This window comes from Pseudophryne corroboree, chromosome 6 (assembly GCF_028390025.1).
Source record: "Pseudophryne corroboree isolate aPseCor3 chromosome 6, aPseCor3.hap2, whole genome shotgun sequence".
Classification (NCBI taxonomy): Eukaryota; Metazoa; Chordata; class Amphibia; order Anura; family Myobatrachidae; genus Pseudophryne; species Pseudophryne corroboree.
The window spans coordinates 43,524,412-43,540,379 of record NC_086449.1 but is presented as its reverse complement, the minus strand read 5'-3'; the positions used below and the strand labels follow the sequence as shown (position 1 = coordinate 43,540,379).

The 15,968-nt window shown below is 50.6% G+C and overlaps 1 protein-coding gene and 1 pseudogene across 2 annotated transcripts in view; one reads left to right on the top strand and one right to left on the bottom strand.

The window, feature by feature from the left end:
* LOC134936032 (calpain-5-like) overlaps positions 1 to 14,880 on the bottom strand; it is a 55,376-nt gene extending 40,496 nt beyond the window's left edge. The window contains exons 1-3 of one of the 2 annotated variants that reach the window (XM_063930933.1): positions 14,807 to 14,880; positions 9,096 to 9,557; positions 5,016 to 5,150 (exon numbers count right to left, since the gene is read on the bottom strand). In XM_063930933.1, the coding sequence (XP_063787003.1) occupies positions 5,016 to 5,150; positions 9,096 to 9,251 (291 nt within the window). In that variant the 5' untranslated portion in view covers positions 9,252 to 9,557; positions 14,807 to 14,880. Of the gene's footprint in view, positions 1 to 5,015; positions 5,151 to 9,095; positions 9,558 to 14,620; positions 14,653 to 14,806 lie in introns of those variants that run through there. The other variant, XM_063930934.1, reaches the window with a different exon arrangement.
* Positions 6,508 to 6,629, top strand: LOC134938231 (U2 spliceosomal RNA; annotated as a pseudogene).
* Positions 14,881 to 15,968: the final 1,088 nt, after the last annotated feature.

The window sequence follows — 15,968 nt, the reverse complement described above, 5'->3', positions numbered from 1 at the left end:
GCAGGAAATGCAGGAATCGACCGAGTTGAAATTCCTCCGTGGGGGCCTTCCTGGCCTCACACCATGCAACATATTTTCGCCAAATGCGGTGATAATGTTGTGCGGTCACCTCCTTCCTGGCTCTGACCAGGGTAGGGATGACCTCTTCCGGAATGCCTTTTTCCCTTAGGATCCGGCGTTCAACCGACATGCCGTCAAACGCAGCCGCGGTAAGTCTTGGAACAGACATGATCCTTGCTGAAGCAAGTCCCTTCTTAGTAACTCTTGAAGTTCCGGGTACCAAGTCCTTCTTGGCCAATCCGGAGCCACGAGTATAGTTCTTACTCCTCTCCGTCTTATAATTCTCAGTACCTTGGGTATGAGAGGCAGAGGAGGGAACACATACACCGACTGGTACACCCACGGTGTTACCAGAGCGTCCCAGCTATTGCCTGAGGGTCTCTTGACCTGGCGCAATACCTGTCCAGTTTTTGTTCAGACGGGACGCCATCATGTCCACCTTTGGTCTTTCCCAACGGTTCACAATCATGTGGAAGACTTCCAGATGAAGTCCCCACACTCCCGGGTGGAGGTCGTGCCTGCTGAGGAAGTCTGCTTCCCAGTTGTCCACTCCCGGAATGAACAACGCTGACAGTGTTATCACATGATTTTTCGCCCAGCGAAGAATCCTTGCTGCCATTGCCCTCCTGCTTCTTGTGCCGCCCTGTCTGTTTACGTGGGCGACTGCCGTGATGTTGTCCGACTGGATCAGCACCGGTTGACTTTGAAGCAGAGGTCTTCCTAGGCTCAGAGCATTGTAAATTGCCCTTAGCTCCAGTATATTTATGTGGAGAGAGGTCTCCAGACTTGACCACACTCCCTGGAAATTTCTTCCCTGTGTGACTGCTCCCCAGCCTCTCAGGCTGGCATCCGTGGTCACCAGGACCCAGTCCTGAATGCCGAATCTGCTGCCCTCTAGTAGATGAGCACTCTGCAGCCACCACAGAAGAGACACCCTTGTCCTTGGAGACAGGGTTATCCGTTGATGCATCTGAAGATGCGATCCGGACCATTCGTCCAGCAGATCCCACTGAAAAATTCTTGCGTGAAATCTGCCGAATGGAATCGCTTCGTAAGAAGCCCCCATTTTTCCCAGGACTCTTGTGCATTGATGCACTGACACTTGGCCTGGTTCTAGGAGGTTCCAAACTAGCTCGGATAACTCCCTGGTTTTCTCCTCCGGGAGAAACACCTTTTTCTGGACTGTGTCCAGAATCATCCCTAGGAACAGCAGACGTGTCGTCGGAAACAGCTGCGATTTTGGAATATTTAGAATCCACCCATGCTGTCGTAGAACTACTTGAGATAGTGCTACTCCCACCTCCAACTGTTCTCTGGACCTTGCCCTTATCAGGAGATCGTCCAAGTAAGGGATAATTAAGACGCCTTTTCTTTGAAGAAGAATCATCATTTCGGCCATTACCTTGGTAAAGACCCGGGGTGCCGTGGACAATCCAAACGGCAGCGTCTGAAACTGATAGTGACAGTTCTGTACCACGAACCTGAGGTACCCTTGGTGAGAAGGGCAAATTGGGACATGGAGGTAAGCATCCTTGATGTCCAGGGACACCATATAGTCCCCTTCTTCCAGGTTCGCTATCACTGCTCTGAGTGACTCCATCTTGATTTGAACCTTTGTATGTAAGTGTTCAAAGATTTCAGATTTAGAATAGGTCTCACCGAGCCGTCTGGCTTCAGTACCACAAATAGTGTGGAATAATACCCCTTTCCTTGTTGTAGGAGGGGTACTTTGATTATCACCTGCTGGGAATACAGCTTGTGAATTGTTTCCAGTACTGCCTCCCTGTCGGAGGGAGACGTTGGTAAAGCAGACTTCAGGAACCTTCGAGGGGGAGACGTCTCGAATTTCCAATCTGTACCCCTGGGATACTACTTGTAGGATCCAGGGGTCCACTTGCGAGTGAGCCCACTGCGCGCTGAAACTCTTGAGACGACCCCGCACCGCACCTGAGTCCGCTTGTACGGCCCCGGCGTCATGCTGAGGACTTGGCAGAAGCGGTGGAGGACTTCTGTTCCTGGGAAGGGCTGCCTGCTGCAGTCTTTTTCCCTTTCCTCTACCCCTGGGCAGATATGACTGGCCTTTTGCCCTTATGGGGACGAAAGGACTGAGGCTGAAAAGACGGTGTCTTTTTCTGCTGAGATGTGACTTGGGGTAAAAAAGGTGGATTTTCCAGCTGTTGCCGTGGCCACCAGGTCCGATGGACCGACCCCAAATAACTCCTCCCCTTTATACGGCAATACTTCCATGTGCCGTTTGGAATCTGCATCACCTGACCACTGTCGTGTCCATAAACATCTTCTGGCAGACATGGACATCGCACTTACTCTTGATGCCAGAGTGCAAATATCCCTCTGTGCATCTCGCATATATAGAAATGCATCCTTTAAATGCTCTATAGTCAATAAAATACTGTCCCTGTCAAGGGTATCAATATTTTCAGTCAGGGAATCCGACCCAGCCACCCCAGCACTGCACAACCAGGCTGAGGCGATCGCTGGTCGCAGTATAACACCAGTATGTGTGTATATACTTTTTAGGATATTTTCCAGCCTCCTATCAGCTGGCTCCTTGAGGGCGGCCGTATCTGGAGACGGTAACGCCACTTGTTTTGATAAGCATGTGAGCGCCTTATCCACCCTAGGGGGTGTTTCCCAACGTGCCCTAACTTCTGGCGGGAAAGGGTATAACGCCAATAATTTTCTATCGGGGGAAACCCACGCTTTAATTTATCTGATTCAGGAAAAACTACAGGTAGTTTTTTCACACCCCACATAATACCCTTTTTTGTGGTACTTGTAGTATCAGAAATATGTAACACCTCCTTCATTGCCCTTAACATGTAACGTGTGGCCCTAATGGAAAATACGTTTGTTTCTTCACCGTCGACACTGGAGTCAGTGTCCGTGTCTGTGTCGACCGACTGAGGTAATGGGCGTTTTAAAGCCCCTGACGGTGTTTTAGACGCCTGGTACTAATTGGTTTGCCGGCCATCTCATGTCGTCAACCGACCTTGCAGCGTGTTGACATTATCACGTAATTCCCTAAATAAGCCATCCATTCCGGTGTCGACTCCCTAGAGAGTGACATCACCATTACAGGCAATTGCTCCGCCTCCTCACCAACATCGTCCTCATACATGTCGACACACACGTACCGACACACAGCACACACACAGGGAATGCTCTGATAGAGGACAGGACCCCACTAGCCCTTTGGGGAGACAGAGGGAGAGTTTGCCAGCACACACCAAAACGCTATAATTATACAGGGACAACCTTATATAAGTGTTTTCCCTTATAGCATCTTAATATGTAATAATATCGCCACAAAAATGCCCCCCCTCTCTGTTTTAACCCTGTTTCTGTAGTGCAGTGCAGGGGAGAGCCTGGGAGCCTTCCTAGCAGCGGGGCTGTGTAGGAAAATGGCGCTGTGTGCTGAGGAGAATAGGCCCCGCCCCCTTTTCGGTGGGCTTCTTCTCCCGTTTTTCTGACAACCTGGCAGGGGTTAAATACATCCATATAGCCCCAGAGGATATATGTGATGTATTTTTAGCCAGCATAGGTACTTTCATTGCTGCCCAGGGCTCCCCCCCCAGCGCCCTGCACCCTCAGTGACCGTTGGTGTGAAGTGTGCTGAGAGCAATGGCGCACAGCTGCCGTGCTGTGCGCTACCTTAAGAAGACTGGGAAGTCTTCAGCCGCCGATTTCTGGACCTCTTCTCTCTTCAGCATCTGCAAGGGGGTCGGCGGCGCGGCTCCGGTGACCCATCCAGGCTGTACCTGTGATCGTCCCTCTGGAGCTAGTGTCCAGTAGCCTAAGAAGCCAATCCATCCTGCACGCAGGTGAGTTCACTTCTTCTCCCCTAAGTCCCTCGTTGCAGTGAGCCTGTTGCCAGCAGGATTCACTGAAAATAAAAAACCTAACAAAACTTTTACTCTAAGCAGCTCTTTAGGAGAGCCACCTAGATTGCACCCTTCTCAGCCGGGCACAAAAACCTAACTGAGGCTTGGAGGAGGGTCATAGGGGGAGGAGCCAGTGCACACCACCTGATCCTAAAGCTTTTACTTTTGTGCCCTGTCTCCTGCGGAGCTGCTATTCCCCATGGTCCTGACGGAGTCCCCAGCATCCACTTAGGACGTCAGAGAAATAATTGAAATCATCCCTTTAATGGAGGCCAACCATGGAGGTTCAGCCCCACTGGACTGGGAGTGAACACTATCCTGAGTACAGGGTAGTGAGTCCCCAGGAGATGAGAGACATTCCGCTGTACAAGACACACAGTTCCTGGACATGATTGTAAAGGGACACCCACACACACACACACACACACACACACACACACACACACACACACACACACACACACACACAGACACAGACACAGACACAGACACAGACACAGACACAGACACAGACACTAGTGAAAACTCAGCTCTGTTAGGGGATAGCGGCGTGCAGCGGGAGGGTACGCTGCGCCGTGGTGTGGCTTGCGAATGGCTCCTTCAGGAGCTCAGTGTCCTGTCAGCAGAGAAACGGGACCACTAACTCTCAGGAAGTTGGGCCGTTCTCCCCCCTAAGTCCCACGAAGCAGCGAGGCTGTTGCCTAAACAGCCCTGACTGAAAATAACAAACATTGAAAATAAAAGTAGAAAACTCTTCAGGAGCTCTCCAAAGCGTGACCGGCTCCTTGAGGCACATTTTCTAGTCTGAGTCTGGTAGGAGGGGCATAGAGGGAGGAGCCAGCCCACACTGTTGATTTCTTAAAGTGTCCATGGCTCCTAGTGGACCTGTCTATACCCCATGGTACTAATGTGGACCCCAGTATCCTCTAGGACGTAAGAGAAAGTCATAGTGTAATGCAGTATATCTGCCATATATATAAATCTGCGGCCTAATGCCCTATATCTTCCAGGGTAGGGATACATATTACTGTTCCATCAGGTGGAGGTATTTACCTTTTTCCAAATGGATGGATCCCCAGCCAGACAGGAAACAGCTGCTACAAACCAGCAATTACCCAGGCTGCCTTGCTGTAGGTCACGTGGACTGATACCCGCATCAGAGAACAAACGGGGTGACTGGACGAGCTCCTGGGAGGAAGATTGGCATAATTATGGTCAACGAAATCTCAGAGGTGCTTCTCCCTTCTTTACATACAGAGTCACCTGTAGCACTGTTGGTGAAGTAATATAAGATGCTAGATATAAGGAATTTGGGTGGGAAGTTTCAGCATTTTTAAGCCTCCTGTCACTTTCTGCCCACTTCCACAGACTTCTGCCTACTGCCAATTCCCTCTGCCTGCTGCCACATCTCCCTACTTCCATATTCCTCTGCCTAGTGCCGCAGCCCCAACAAGTGCCATACGCCTCTGCCTACTGCCATGTTCCTGTCTACTTCCCTATCTCCCTGTCGACTGTCACGTTCCTCTGCCTACTGCCACGTCCCCTGCCTACTGCCACGTTCCCCTGCCTACTGCCACGTTCCTTTACCTACTTCCATATCTCCCTGCCTACTGCCATGTCCCCCCTGCCTACTGCCATGTTCCTCTATCTACTTCCATAGCTCCCTGCCTACTGCCACGTTTTCTGCCTACTGCCACATTCCCTTGTCTACTTTCATATCTCCCTGCCTACTGCCACGTTCCTCTACCTACTTCCATATCTCCCTGCCTACTGCCACGTTTTCTGCCTACTGCCATATTCCCTTGTCTACTTTCATATCTCCCTGCCTACTGCCACGTTCCTCTACCTACTTCCATATCTCCCTGCCTACTGCCACGTTCCTCTACCTACTTCCATATCTCCCTGCCTACTGCCACGTTTTCTGCCTACTGCCACATCTCCCTGCCTACTGCCATGATCCTCTATCTACTTCCATATCTCGCTGCCTACTGCCACATTCCCCTGCCTCCTGCCATGTTCCTCTATCTACTTCCATATCTCCCTGCCTACTGCCACGTCCACCTACCTACTGCCACATTCCTCTGCTTACTGCCACATTCCTCTGCCTACTGCCACATCTCCCTGCCTACTGCCACGTACCCCCTGCCTACTTCCATATCTCCCTGCCTACTGTCACGTACCCCCTGCCTACTTCCGTATCTCCCTGCCTACTTCCGTATCTCCCTGCCTACTGCCACGTCCCCCTACCTACTGCCACATCCCTCTCCTACTGCCACATGCCTAGGTTTTCCGACAACCAAAGATTTGCACTGGCTGCTCGGGGTGCAGTCCTTTGGCCTTTCAGAGAGCCTGATTCTGAGTTGGGAATAAAGAAAGAAAGAGCAAGTAACTTTGCACCTTAGTAATACCACGCTGCACTGCAGGTGGGGTAGACGTAACATGTGGGGAGAAAGGTACTCTTCTGTTTTGGACACACTTCAACCCTAAAGTCAATAATTGAGGGGGCGTATCAGATATTAACCTGATAAGAACAGATACTTCACATTTCGCTTCTCGGCCTTTTGGCTAACATCAAGTATAGTATCTGTTCTTGTCAGTTCATCAGTTTAATGCGCGGATGTACTAAGATGTTACGCTGCACCGAGCTGCATTGCGCTAATAGCCCTCTTACCGCTCCGAAACGGTGTTATGGCAGAGACCCCAGAAAACACGTACACACCAGACAGACCCTCACTGGGGTAACAGCACTGTGCAAAATAACAAAACGAACACCCGACCACGCACTCAAATGGGCCACGACGTGGCGCATCCTGATTGGCTAAAGGAACCCTCTTAGACAGAAGTCAGGCGGGAGGTTCCTGGCAGTCGGGGAAAGGGGTCCCATGTGAAAACATGGGGCCCATTTCAGTGCGTGGTCAGGTGTTCGTTTTGTTATTTTGCCAAATTCGTGGATTACAAATAGACCAGAAGAGGAGCCAACAACACTGGATTATGTGAGTATAATTTTCCCAACAAGTACCCCTTGGATTCTACATGGAGAAGAGGACCGACCCTCGTGTGAACATAGGTAAGTATGTATGTATCGAGAACAGGTGTGCATATATGTAAAAAAACGTTTACTTTCAAGGTGTGTGTGTGTTCTGTTTTTATTGGGGTATTTTTTTTGTAGTAGTACTACATGTACCAGCGGGCCCGGTTTTCCACCGAATGCTGGTACTTGTGGTTCTTCAAGTACCAGCTTGCAGGGGAGGCTTGCTGGGACTTGTAGTACTGCTACTAAAAACAATATAAATTTTTTGACAAAAAGGCTATCAGCCCTCCCATCCGCAGCCCTTGGATGGGGGGGGGGGCAGCCTTGGGCTTCACCCCTGGCCCTTGGATGGCTGGAGGGGGGGACCCCTTGATTGAAGGGGTCCCCACTCCTCCAGGGTACCCCGGCCAGGGGTGACTAGTTGGGGATGTAATGCCAGGGCCGCAGGGACCTATATAAAAGTGTCCCCCCGGCTGTGGCATTATGTACCTGGCTAGTGGAGCCCTGTGCTGGTTTTAAAAATACGGGGGACCCCTACGCTTTTTGTCCCCCGTATTTTTGGAACCAGGACCAGGACCAGAGCCCGGTGCTGGTTGTTTAAATATGGGGGAACCCCTGTCACTTTTCCCCCCATATTTTTTCAACCAGGACCGGCTCAAAGAGCCCGAGGCTGGTTTGGCTTAGGAGGGGGGACCCCACGCATTTTTTTTTAAAGATTTTAACAATGATTTTTATTTTAATAAAGGTGCACAATGAAGCCCAGGACGGATCTCACAGATCCGGCCGAGATTCATTGTGTTAAAGTCGGCAGTGGTTTACAAGTCACTCATGTAAAACACTGCAAAAAAATACGAATGACATCGACATCGGTAAATACGAAAATGCAGAATACGGCAGCTTAGTAAATTAGTCGTAATAAATTCAAAAAGTTGCAACTTTACACTTTCGATGTCATTCGTGATTGAACTTTAACCTCAATCGGGAAAATACGAATTTTAGTAAATATACCCCAGAGTGTGAGTGTGAGTGTGTGTGTGTGTCAATCTCTTTTCTGCTTGCGTGTGATTATCATTTAACCCAAAAGTTCAGTAACCAGAAGTGTACTGCGATCACCGTGTTCGTACCTGTGTGATTCATACTGTATGTTGGCATTCCTCCAGATGGCTGTTTAGCTCTAACACTGAACATGCTGATCCTATTAGTAATTATCAGTTATAAGACTGTGAGAGGCACAGAAAGTGTGCATGGGGTCTAAGCTGGCATATACTGTCATGTGTACATACACCTAATATCATAACATTGTATTGTATCACCAGGACCACTGGCAGCAGTGTAGGCTGTATTTACAGTGCAGTTTATATACATATATATACAGTAATTGCAAGTCCCATATTTTTTCCACTTTGATGGGAGCTTCTTTTACCTCATATTCTGTGTTTGCTATAATAAGGCCCCCCCCCCCAATCACCTATACACAACGCATACAAGGTATCGCATGAGAATGCCACCTCTCAGCTCACTAGGAGCCGGTGCCGTGCCTCAGTGATGTCACAAAGGGGTCTATTCATGAAGCAGTGAAAAGAGTGGAGAAGTTGCCCATGGCAACCAATCAGCTGCTCCGTACAATTGTATACAAGTTGCCCATGGCAACCAATCAGCTGCTCCGTACAATTGTATAGTATGCAAATTATAAATGTTACTTCAATGCTGATTGGTTGCCATGGCTAACTTCTCCACACTTTTCACTGCTTCATGAATAGATCCCTAATTCTTGGTGAACCGAGACTTCTGTACAGCCCACAAAATACATGCCTCCACTATATGTAGCCAACAGATCTACTTAAATGATCCGACTAGTCCAAAAGATGCTCAAACCCAAGGGCCGATGCAAAGGCCCACCCTTGCAATAATTCTGAATGACACCACCGCAACCATGTTTTGTGTGTGTATCGAGAGTACTGATTGGATGGCTGACGCAAAGTCACCTGACCAAACCAGTGTATAACACTCCAGCCATTTTGCTGGTTAGGGAAAGGTGCGTTTACACAGCTACAAACCTATGGGCCGCTGCGGACCTTTTCAAACAGCTGAGGTAATGTTACCTGAGGGCGCTTCCACTCCACCACTCTGGGGGGGCGTCTGCTGTAGTAAAGGGAGCTGTCGTCGGCTGGGAACTTTGGGTCCTCGAAGAGGTGCTTCTGCTGGCGACACTGGGTTTTGAGATGGTCGTAACGCTGCTCCTGGTAATGAAGAACCATGGCGTAGAGGTCCTACCACCGTACAGGCCCAGAAATGTATGGATGAAATGTCATGTGCCAAGTCCAGTGTGGGCTTCTGTCACTCCCTGGGCCCTGCTGAAGTGGGGCCACTCTGCATTTTGCTATGCCAGCAGCGAGGAGGGCACACGGTGATGCTTCACTGTACCAGAGTGTGTGTATCCACCATGCTATTCTGCAGCTGAGGCTCCCCCTTGCTGGGCCTGTGTTACTACCACTGTGTAGGTGTGAGGATTGGAGAAGGACAAAACTTGCCGTTCCTGTTCTTCAAGTGAAACCAGTAACACCCTGTGAGAGAAGGACCAGTATTCACTCACAGAGAAGGGAGAAAATGGTGATATGAATGGGAGGTACAAAAGGGGGAGTTGTATCAAACCTTGGAGAGACAAAGTACCAGCCAATCAGCTCCTAACTGCCATGTTACAGGCTGTTTTAAAAAAAAATGACAGGAGCTGGTTGGTTGGTTGGTTGGTACATTATCTCTCTCCAAGGCTTAGTACATAGGGGAATATGCACTAAGCCTAGGAGAAAGATAGAGTGGAGAGAGGTAAAGTACCAGCCAATCAGCTCCTAACTGCCATGTTACAGGCTGGGTTTGAAAATGGACAGGAGCTGGGGCAAATTTAACAAGTGATATTCTTGTTATCACTCATGCCGAATGATAAATGGTGCTCCAGCCAATCAGCTTCTGTCATTTTTCAAACACATGAGAGGAGCTGATTGGCTGGAGCGCCATTTAACATTAGTTATGAGTGATAACAAAAATATCACTCAATAAATCTACCCCTAAGTTTGAAAAATTAGTTAGGAGCTGTTCAATTGGTACTTTATCTCTATCCATGGTTTGATACATCTCCCACTGCGTGGTACAGACAAAGCAGACAGGAGTGAGCGGTACAGACGAAAGAGGCAGGAGTGAGCGGTACAGACGGAAGAGGCAGGAGTGAGCAGTACAGGCGGGTGAGGCGGGAGTGAGCGGTACAGACAGGGCCGGATCTGGGGGGGGGGGCGAAGGGGGCGACCGCCCCCCCCCCAAACACAGTCATAGCCACGCCCACTTTTGAGCAGAAGAGAGCTCTCCGGGGAGAGCATGAGGCAGAACGATGTGCTGCAGCTTATAGCAGCACAGAGGAGCCAGGAGAGCAAGGGTTACAGAGCATTTGCCCCTCACTTGCTGGTGTGTGGGTACTAGGGCTAATAAATAGAATTACCCCATAGCACAGTCACTTGTACATAGAACAATCACAAAGCTCTATCTCAGTCTCACTCAAAAAGTTCAGTCAGAATTGAGAGAGGAGGAGTTAGGATTGCAGATGGGAGGAGTTGGGACTGTAGAGGGAGGAGTCAAGATTAAAGAGTAAACCGCCCCCCCCTAAAGAAAAGTCTAGATCCGTCGCTGGGTACAGATGGGAGAGGCAGAAGTGAGCAGACAGAAGAAGCAGGAGTAAATGGTACAGACGGAAGAGGCAGGAGTGAGCGGTACAGGCAGGTGAGGCGGCAGTGAGCGGTACAGGCGGATGAGGCGGGAGTGAGTGGTATAGGCGGGAGTGATCAATAAAGACAGGAGTGAGCGGTACAGACAGGAGAGGCAGGAGTGAGCGGTACAGACAGGAGAGGCAGGAGTGAGCGGTACAGACAGGAGAGGCAGGAGTGAGCGGTACAGACAGGAGAGGCAGGAGTGAGCGGTACAGACAGGAGAGGCAGGAGTGAGCGGTACAGACAGGAGAGGCAGGAGTGAGCGGTACAGACAGGAGAGGCAGGAGTGAGCGGTACAGACAGGAGAGGCAGGAGTGAGCGGTACAGACAGGAGAGGCAGGAGTGAGCGGTACAGACAGGAGAGGCAGGAGTGAGCGGTACAGACAGGAGAGGCAGGAGTGAGCGGTACAGACAGGAGAGGCAGGAGTGAGCAGTACAGACAGGAGAGGCAGGAGTGAGCAGTACAGACAGGAGAGGCAGGAGTGAGCAGTACAGACAGGAGAGGCAGGAGTGAGCAGTACAGACAGGAGAGGCAGGAGTGAGCAGTACAGACAGGAGAGGCAGGAGTGAGCAGTACAGACAGGAGAGGCAGGAGTGAGCAGTACAGACAGGAGAGGCAGGAGTGAGCAGTACAGACAGGAGAGGCAGGAGTGAGCAGTACAGACAGGAGAGGCAGGAGTGAGCAGTACAGACAGGAGAGGCAGGAGTGAGCGGTACAGACAGGAGAGGCAGGAGTGAGCGGTACAGACAGGAGAGGCAGGAGTGAGCGGTACAGACAGGAGAGGCAGGAGTGAGCGGTACAGACAGGAGAGGCAGGAGTGAGCGGTACAGACAGGAGAGGCAGGAGTGAGCGGTACAGACAGGAGAGGCAGGAGTGAGCGGTACAGACAGGAGAGGCAGGAGTGAGCGGTACAGACAGGAGAGGCAGGAGTGAGCGGTACAGACAGGAGAGGCAGGAGTGAGCGGTACAGACAGGAGAGGCAGGAGTGAGCGGTACAGACAGGAGAGGCAGGAGTGAGCGGTACAGACAGGAGAGGCAGGAGTGAGCGGTACAGACAGGAGAGGCAGGAGTGAGCGGTACAGACAGGAGAGGCAGGAGTGAGCGGTACAGACAGGAGAGGCAGGAGTGAGCGGTACAGACAGGAGAGGCAGGAGTGAGCGGTACAGACAGGAGAGGCAGGAGTGAGCGGTACAGACAGGAGAGGCAGGAGTGAGCGGTACAGACAGGAGAGGCAGGAGTGAGCGGTACAGACAGGAGAGGCATGAGTGAGCAGTACAGACAGGAGAGGCAGGAGTGAGCAGTACAGACAGGAGAGGCAGGAGTGAGCAGTACAGACAGGAGAGGCAGGAGTGAGCGGTACAGAAGGGACAGGCAGGAGTGAGCAGTACAGACAGGAGAGGCAGGAGTGAGCTGTACAGACAGGAGAGGCAGGAGTGAGCAGTACAGACAGGAGAGGCAGGAGTGAGCAGTACAGACAGGAGAGGCAGGAGTGAGCGGTACAGAAGGGACAGGCAGGAGTGAGCGGTACAGACGGGAGAGGCAGGAGTGAGCGGTACAGACGGGAGAGGCAGGAGTGAGTGGTACAGACGGGAGAGGCAGGAGTGAGCGGTACAGAAGGGACAGGCAGGAGTGAGTGGTACAGACAGGAGAGGCAGGAGTGAGCAGTACAGAATGAGTGAGCGGTACATATACTGTAGGACAGACATACGTGAGCAGTACATACAGGAGAGGCAGGAGTGAGCGGTACAGACAGGAGAGGCAGGAGTGAGCGGTACAGACAGGAGAGGCAGGAGTGAGCGGTACAGAAGGGACAGGCAGGAGTGAGTGGTACAGACAGGAGAGGCAGGAGTGAGCGGTACAGAAGGGACAGGCAGGAGTGAGCTGTACAGACAGGAGAGGCAGGAGTGAGCAGTACAGACAGGAGAGGCAGGAGTGAGCGGTACAGAAGGGACAGGCAGGAGTGAGCGGTACAGAAGGGACAGGCAGGAGTGAGCTGTACAGACAGGAGTGAGTGGTACAGACAGGAGTGAGTGGTACAGACAGGAGAGGCAGGAGTGAGCGGTACGGAAGGGACAGGCAGGAGTGAGCTGTACAGACAGAAGTGAGTGGTACAGACAGGAGAGGCAGGAGTGAGCGGTACGGAAGGGATAGGCAGGAGTAATTGGTACAGACAGGAGAGGTGGGAGTGAGCGTTACAGACGGGACAGGCAGGAGTGAGCGTTACAGGTGGGAGAGGCGGGAGTAATTTGTACAGACGGAAAAGGCAGGAGTGAGTAGTACAGGCGGGAGAGGATGGAAGTAAGCGGTACAGGCGAGAGAGGCAGGAGTGAGCGGTACAGACAGGACAGGCAGGAGTGAGCGGTAAGGAAGGGACAGGCAGGAGTGAGCGGTACAGGCGGGAGAGGCAGGAGTGAGCGGTACAGGCGGGAGAGGCAGGAGTGAGTGGTACAGACGGGAGAGGCAGGAGTGAGTGGTACAGACGGGAGAGGCAGGAGTGAGTGGTACAGACGGGACAGGCAGGAGTGAGTGGTACAGACGGGACAGGCAGGAGTGAGTGGTACAGACGGGACAGGCAGGAGTGAGTGGTACAGACGGGAGAGGCAGGAGCGAGCGGTACAGAAGGGAGAGGCAGGAGTGAGCGGTACAGACGGGACAGGCAGGAGTGAGTGGTACAGACGGGATAGGCAGGAGTGAGTGGTACAGAAGGACAGGCAGGAGTGAGTGGTACAGAAGGACAGGCAGGAGTGAGTGGTACAGAAGGACAGGCAGGAGTGAGTGGTACAGAAGGACAGGCAGGAGTGAGCGGTACAGACAGGACAGGCAGGAGTGAGCAGTACAGACAGGACAGGCAGGAGTGAGCAGTACAGACAGGACAGGCAGGAGTGAGCAGTACAGAAGGACAGGCAGGAGTGAGTGGTACAGAAGGACAGGCAGGAGTGAGTGGTACAGAAGGACAGGCAGGAGTGAGCGGTACAGAAGGGACAGGCGGGAGTGAGCGGTACAGAAGGGACAGGCGGGAGTGAGCGGTACATATACTGTAGGACAGACATACGTGAGCAGTACATACAGGAAAGGCAGGAGTGAGTGTTACACACAGATTAGACAGTACTGATAGTTCTAGTTGGTGGGTGCACAGGCAGGGACAAAGAGCAATGATATTGATCTCTGCATAGTTAGTTATTGCAGCCAGGGAGATTATGAATGTACAAAAGGCCTAATTCAGACCTGATTGCAGCAGCAAATTTGTTCTCTAATGGGCAAAACCATGTGCAGTGCGGCTGGGGCAGATGTAACATGTGCAGAGAGAGTTAGATTTGGGTGGGGTGTGTTGCACCTGCAGTGCATTTGCAGTGTAAAAATAAAGCAGCCAGTATTTACCCTGCACAGAAACAATATAACCCACCCAAATCTAACTCTCTCTGCACATGTTACATCTGCCCCACCTGCAGTGCACATGGTTTTGCCCATTAGAGAACAAATTTGCTGCTGGGATCAGGTCTGAAGTAGGCCCATAGACAACTGGCAGAGAGTGACAACATATAAAGGAGAGGCAGAGATATACTATACACAGACATCACACATAGAGGAAACCGTGAGAGGAGAATCACACACAGTAACATACAAACACATCTCAAACAGAGAAGATACTGATAGTAACACACAGACACAGGGGGACATTTACTAAGCAGTGATAAGAGCGGAGAAGTGAGCCAGTGGAGAAGTTGCCCATGGCTACCAATCAGCATTGACGTAACATATATAATTAGCATACTATAAAAGTATACAGAGCAGCTGATTGGTTGCCATGGACAGCTTCTCCACTGGCTCACTTCTCCACCTTTATCACTGCTTAGTACATGTGCCCCATAGTTACCTATCCTCCCTCATTCTGCAGGAGACTCCCTGAATAGACCAGCAATCTCCCTGATTGCACCTTACCTACATTATATAGCCGTTACTTTCTTGGTGGAGAAAGAGAAATCAGAGATACTGTACATACCATTCAACTGGGATCATCAGGGCCATTTCCCTGCATTGGTTATAAGGCACAATGACATACCTCCCAACATGACCTTCTCCAGGAGGGACACAATGCTCTGCTTCTGGACTTTTCTCTTAATTCATGATTGCAGACACCTGTTTTGAACAGGTTAATGGATAAGAAAGGTGTTTCAGCACAGGTGATGTCTCTCATAAATGAAGGGGGAAGTCCAGAAGCAGAGCATTGTGTCCCTCCTGGAGAGGGTCATGTTGGGAGGTATGCAATGATCCCTATGGCCATACCTCCCAACATGACCCTCTCCAGGAGGGACAGAATGCTCTGCTCCTGGACTTCCCTCTTACTCTATGATTGCCATCACCTGTGCTAAAACACCTTTCTTATTCATTAACCTGTTCAACACAGGTGCCGGCAATCATAAATTAAGAGAAAAGTCCAGAAGCAGAGCATTGTGTCCCTCCTGGAGAGGGTCATGTTGGGAGGTATGCTATGGCTACATACATTTTAAATAAGGTTTCTTGTGGCCACTTACAGTATTTGGAACCTCTTGTAACACACAATACACAAACAAATCCTGTAAAATATCAGAGTCTTTTCTCTTTAACAAGTAGATCTTACTAACTTTAGGGCTCATTTACATTTGGATGTAAGTCATGTGCATGACACGCCTCTCAGATGTAGCAGTATGCGTCCGCGCTGGTAGATGTTACTGTCACATCTCCCTGAAATGCTTTTTCATAAGTAGGCAAGTATGCACAACAGTGCAGTGAGATGTAGGGTGTAGGCTCCATATGAGAGTACACACCCCGAGACAGACGCCCTAGTAGGAGAAGGTTTTCCAAGAATTTCCAAGGCAGAGGTGACAGCCGTGTTTTTGTTTTGATCTTATTTCTAAAATTGCACCCGCACATTTGTACAACTCATTTATTTTCTTTGCGTCCAGGGATAGATGTAGCATATAAATACCCATAAGCTGATTTTTGTTAGCAGATGGGCAATACCATGTGCACTGCAGGTGGGGCAGACGTAACATGTGCAGAGAGAGTTAGATTTGGTTGGGGTGTGTTCAAACTGAAATCTTGATTGCAGTGTAAAAATAAAGCAGCCAGTATTTACCCTGCACAGAAACAATATAACCCACCCAAATCCACTTTCTGTACCTACACCATATAAGAAATGCACCTTAAACAGGTTTTTCTGTCAATTGCGCGGGCTGACCTGC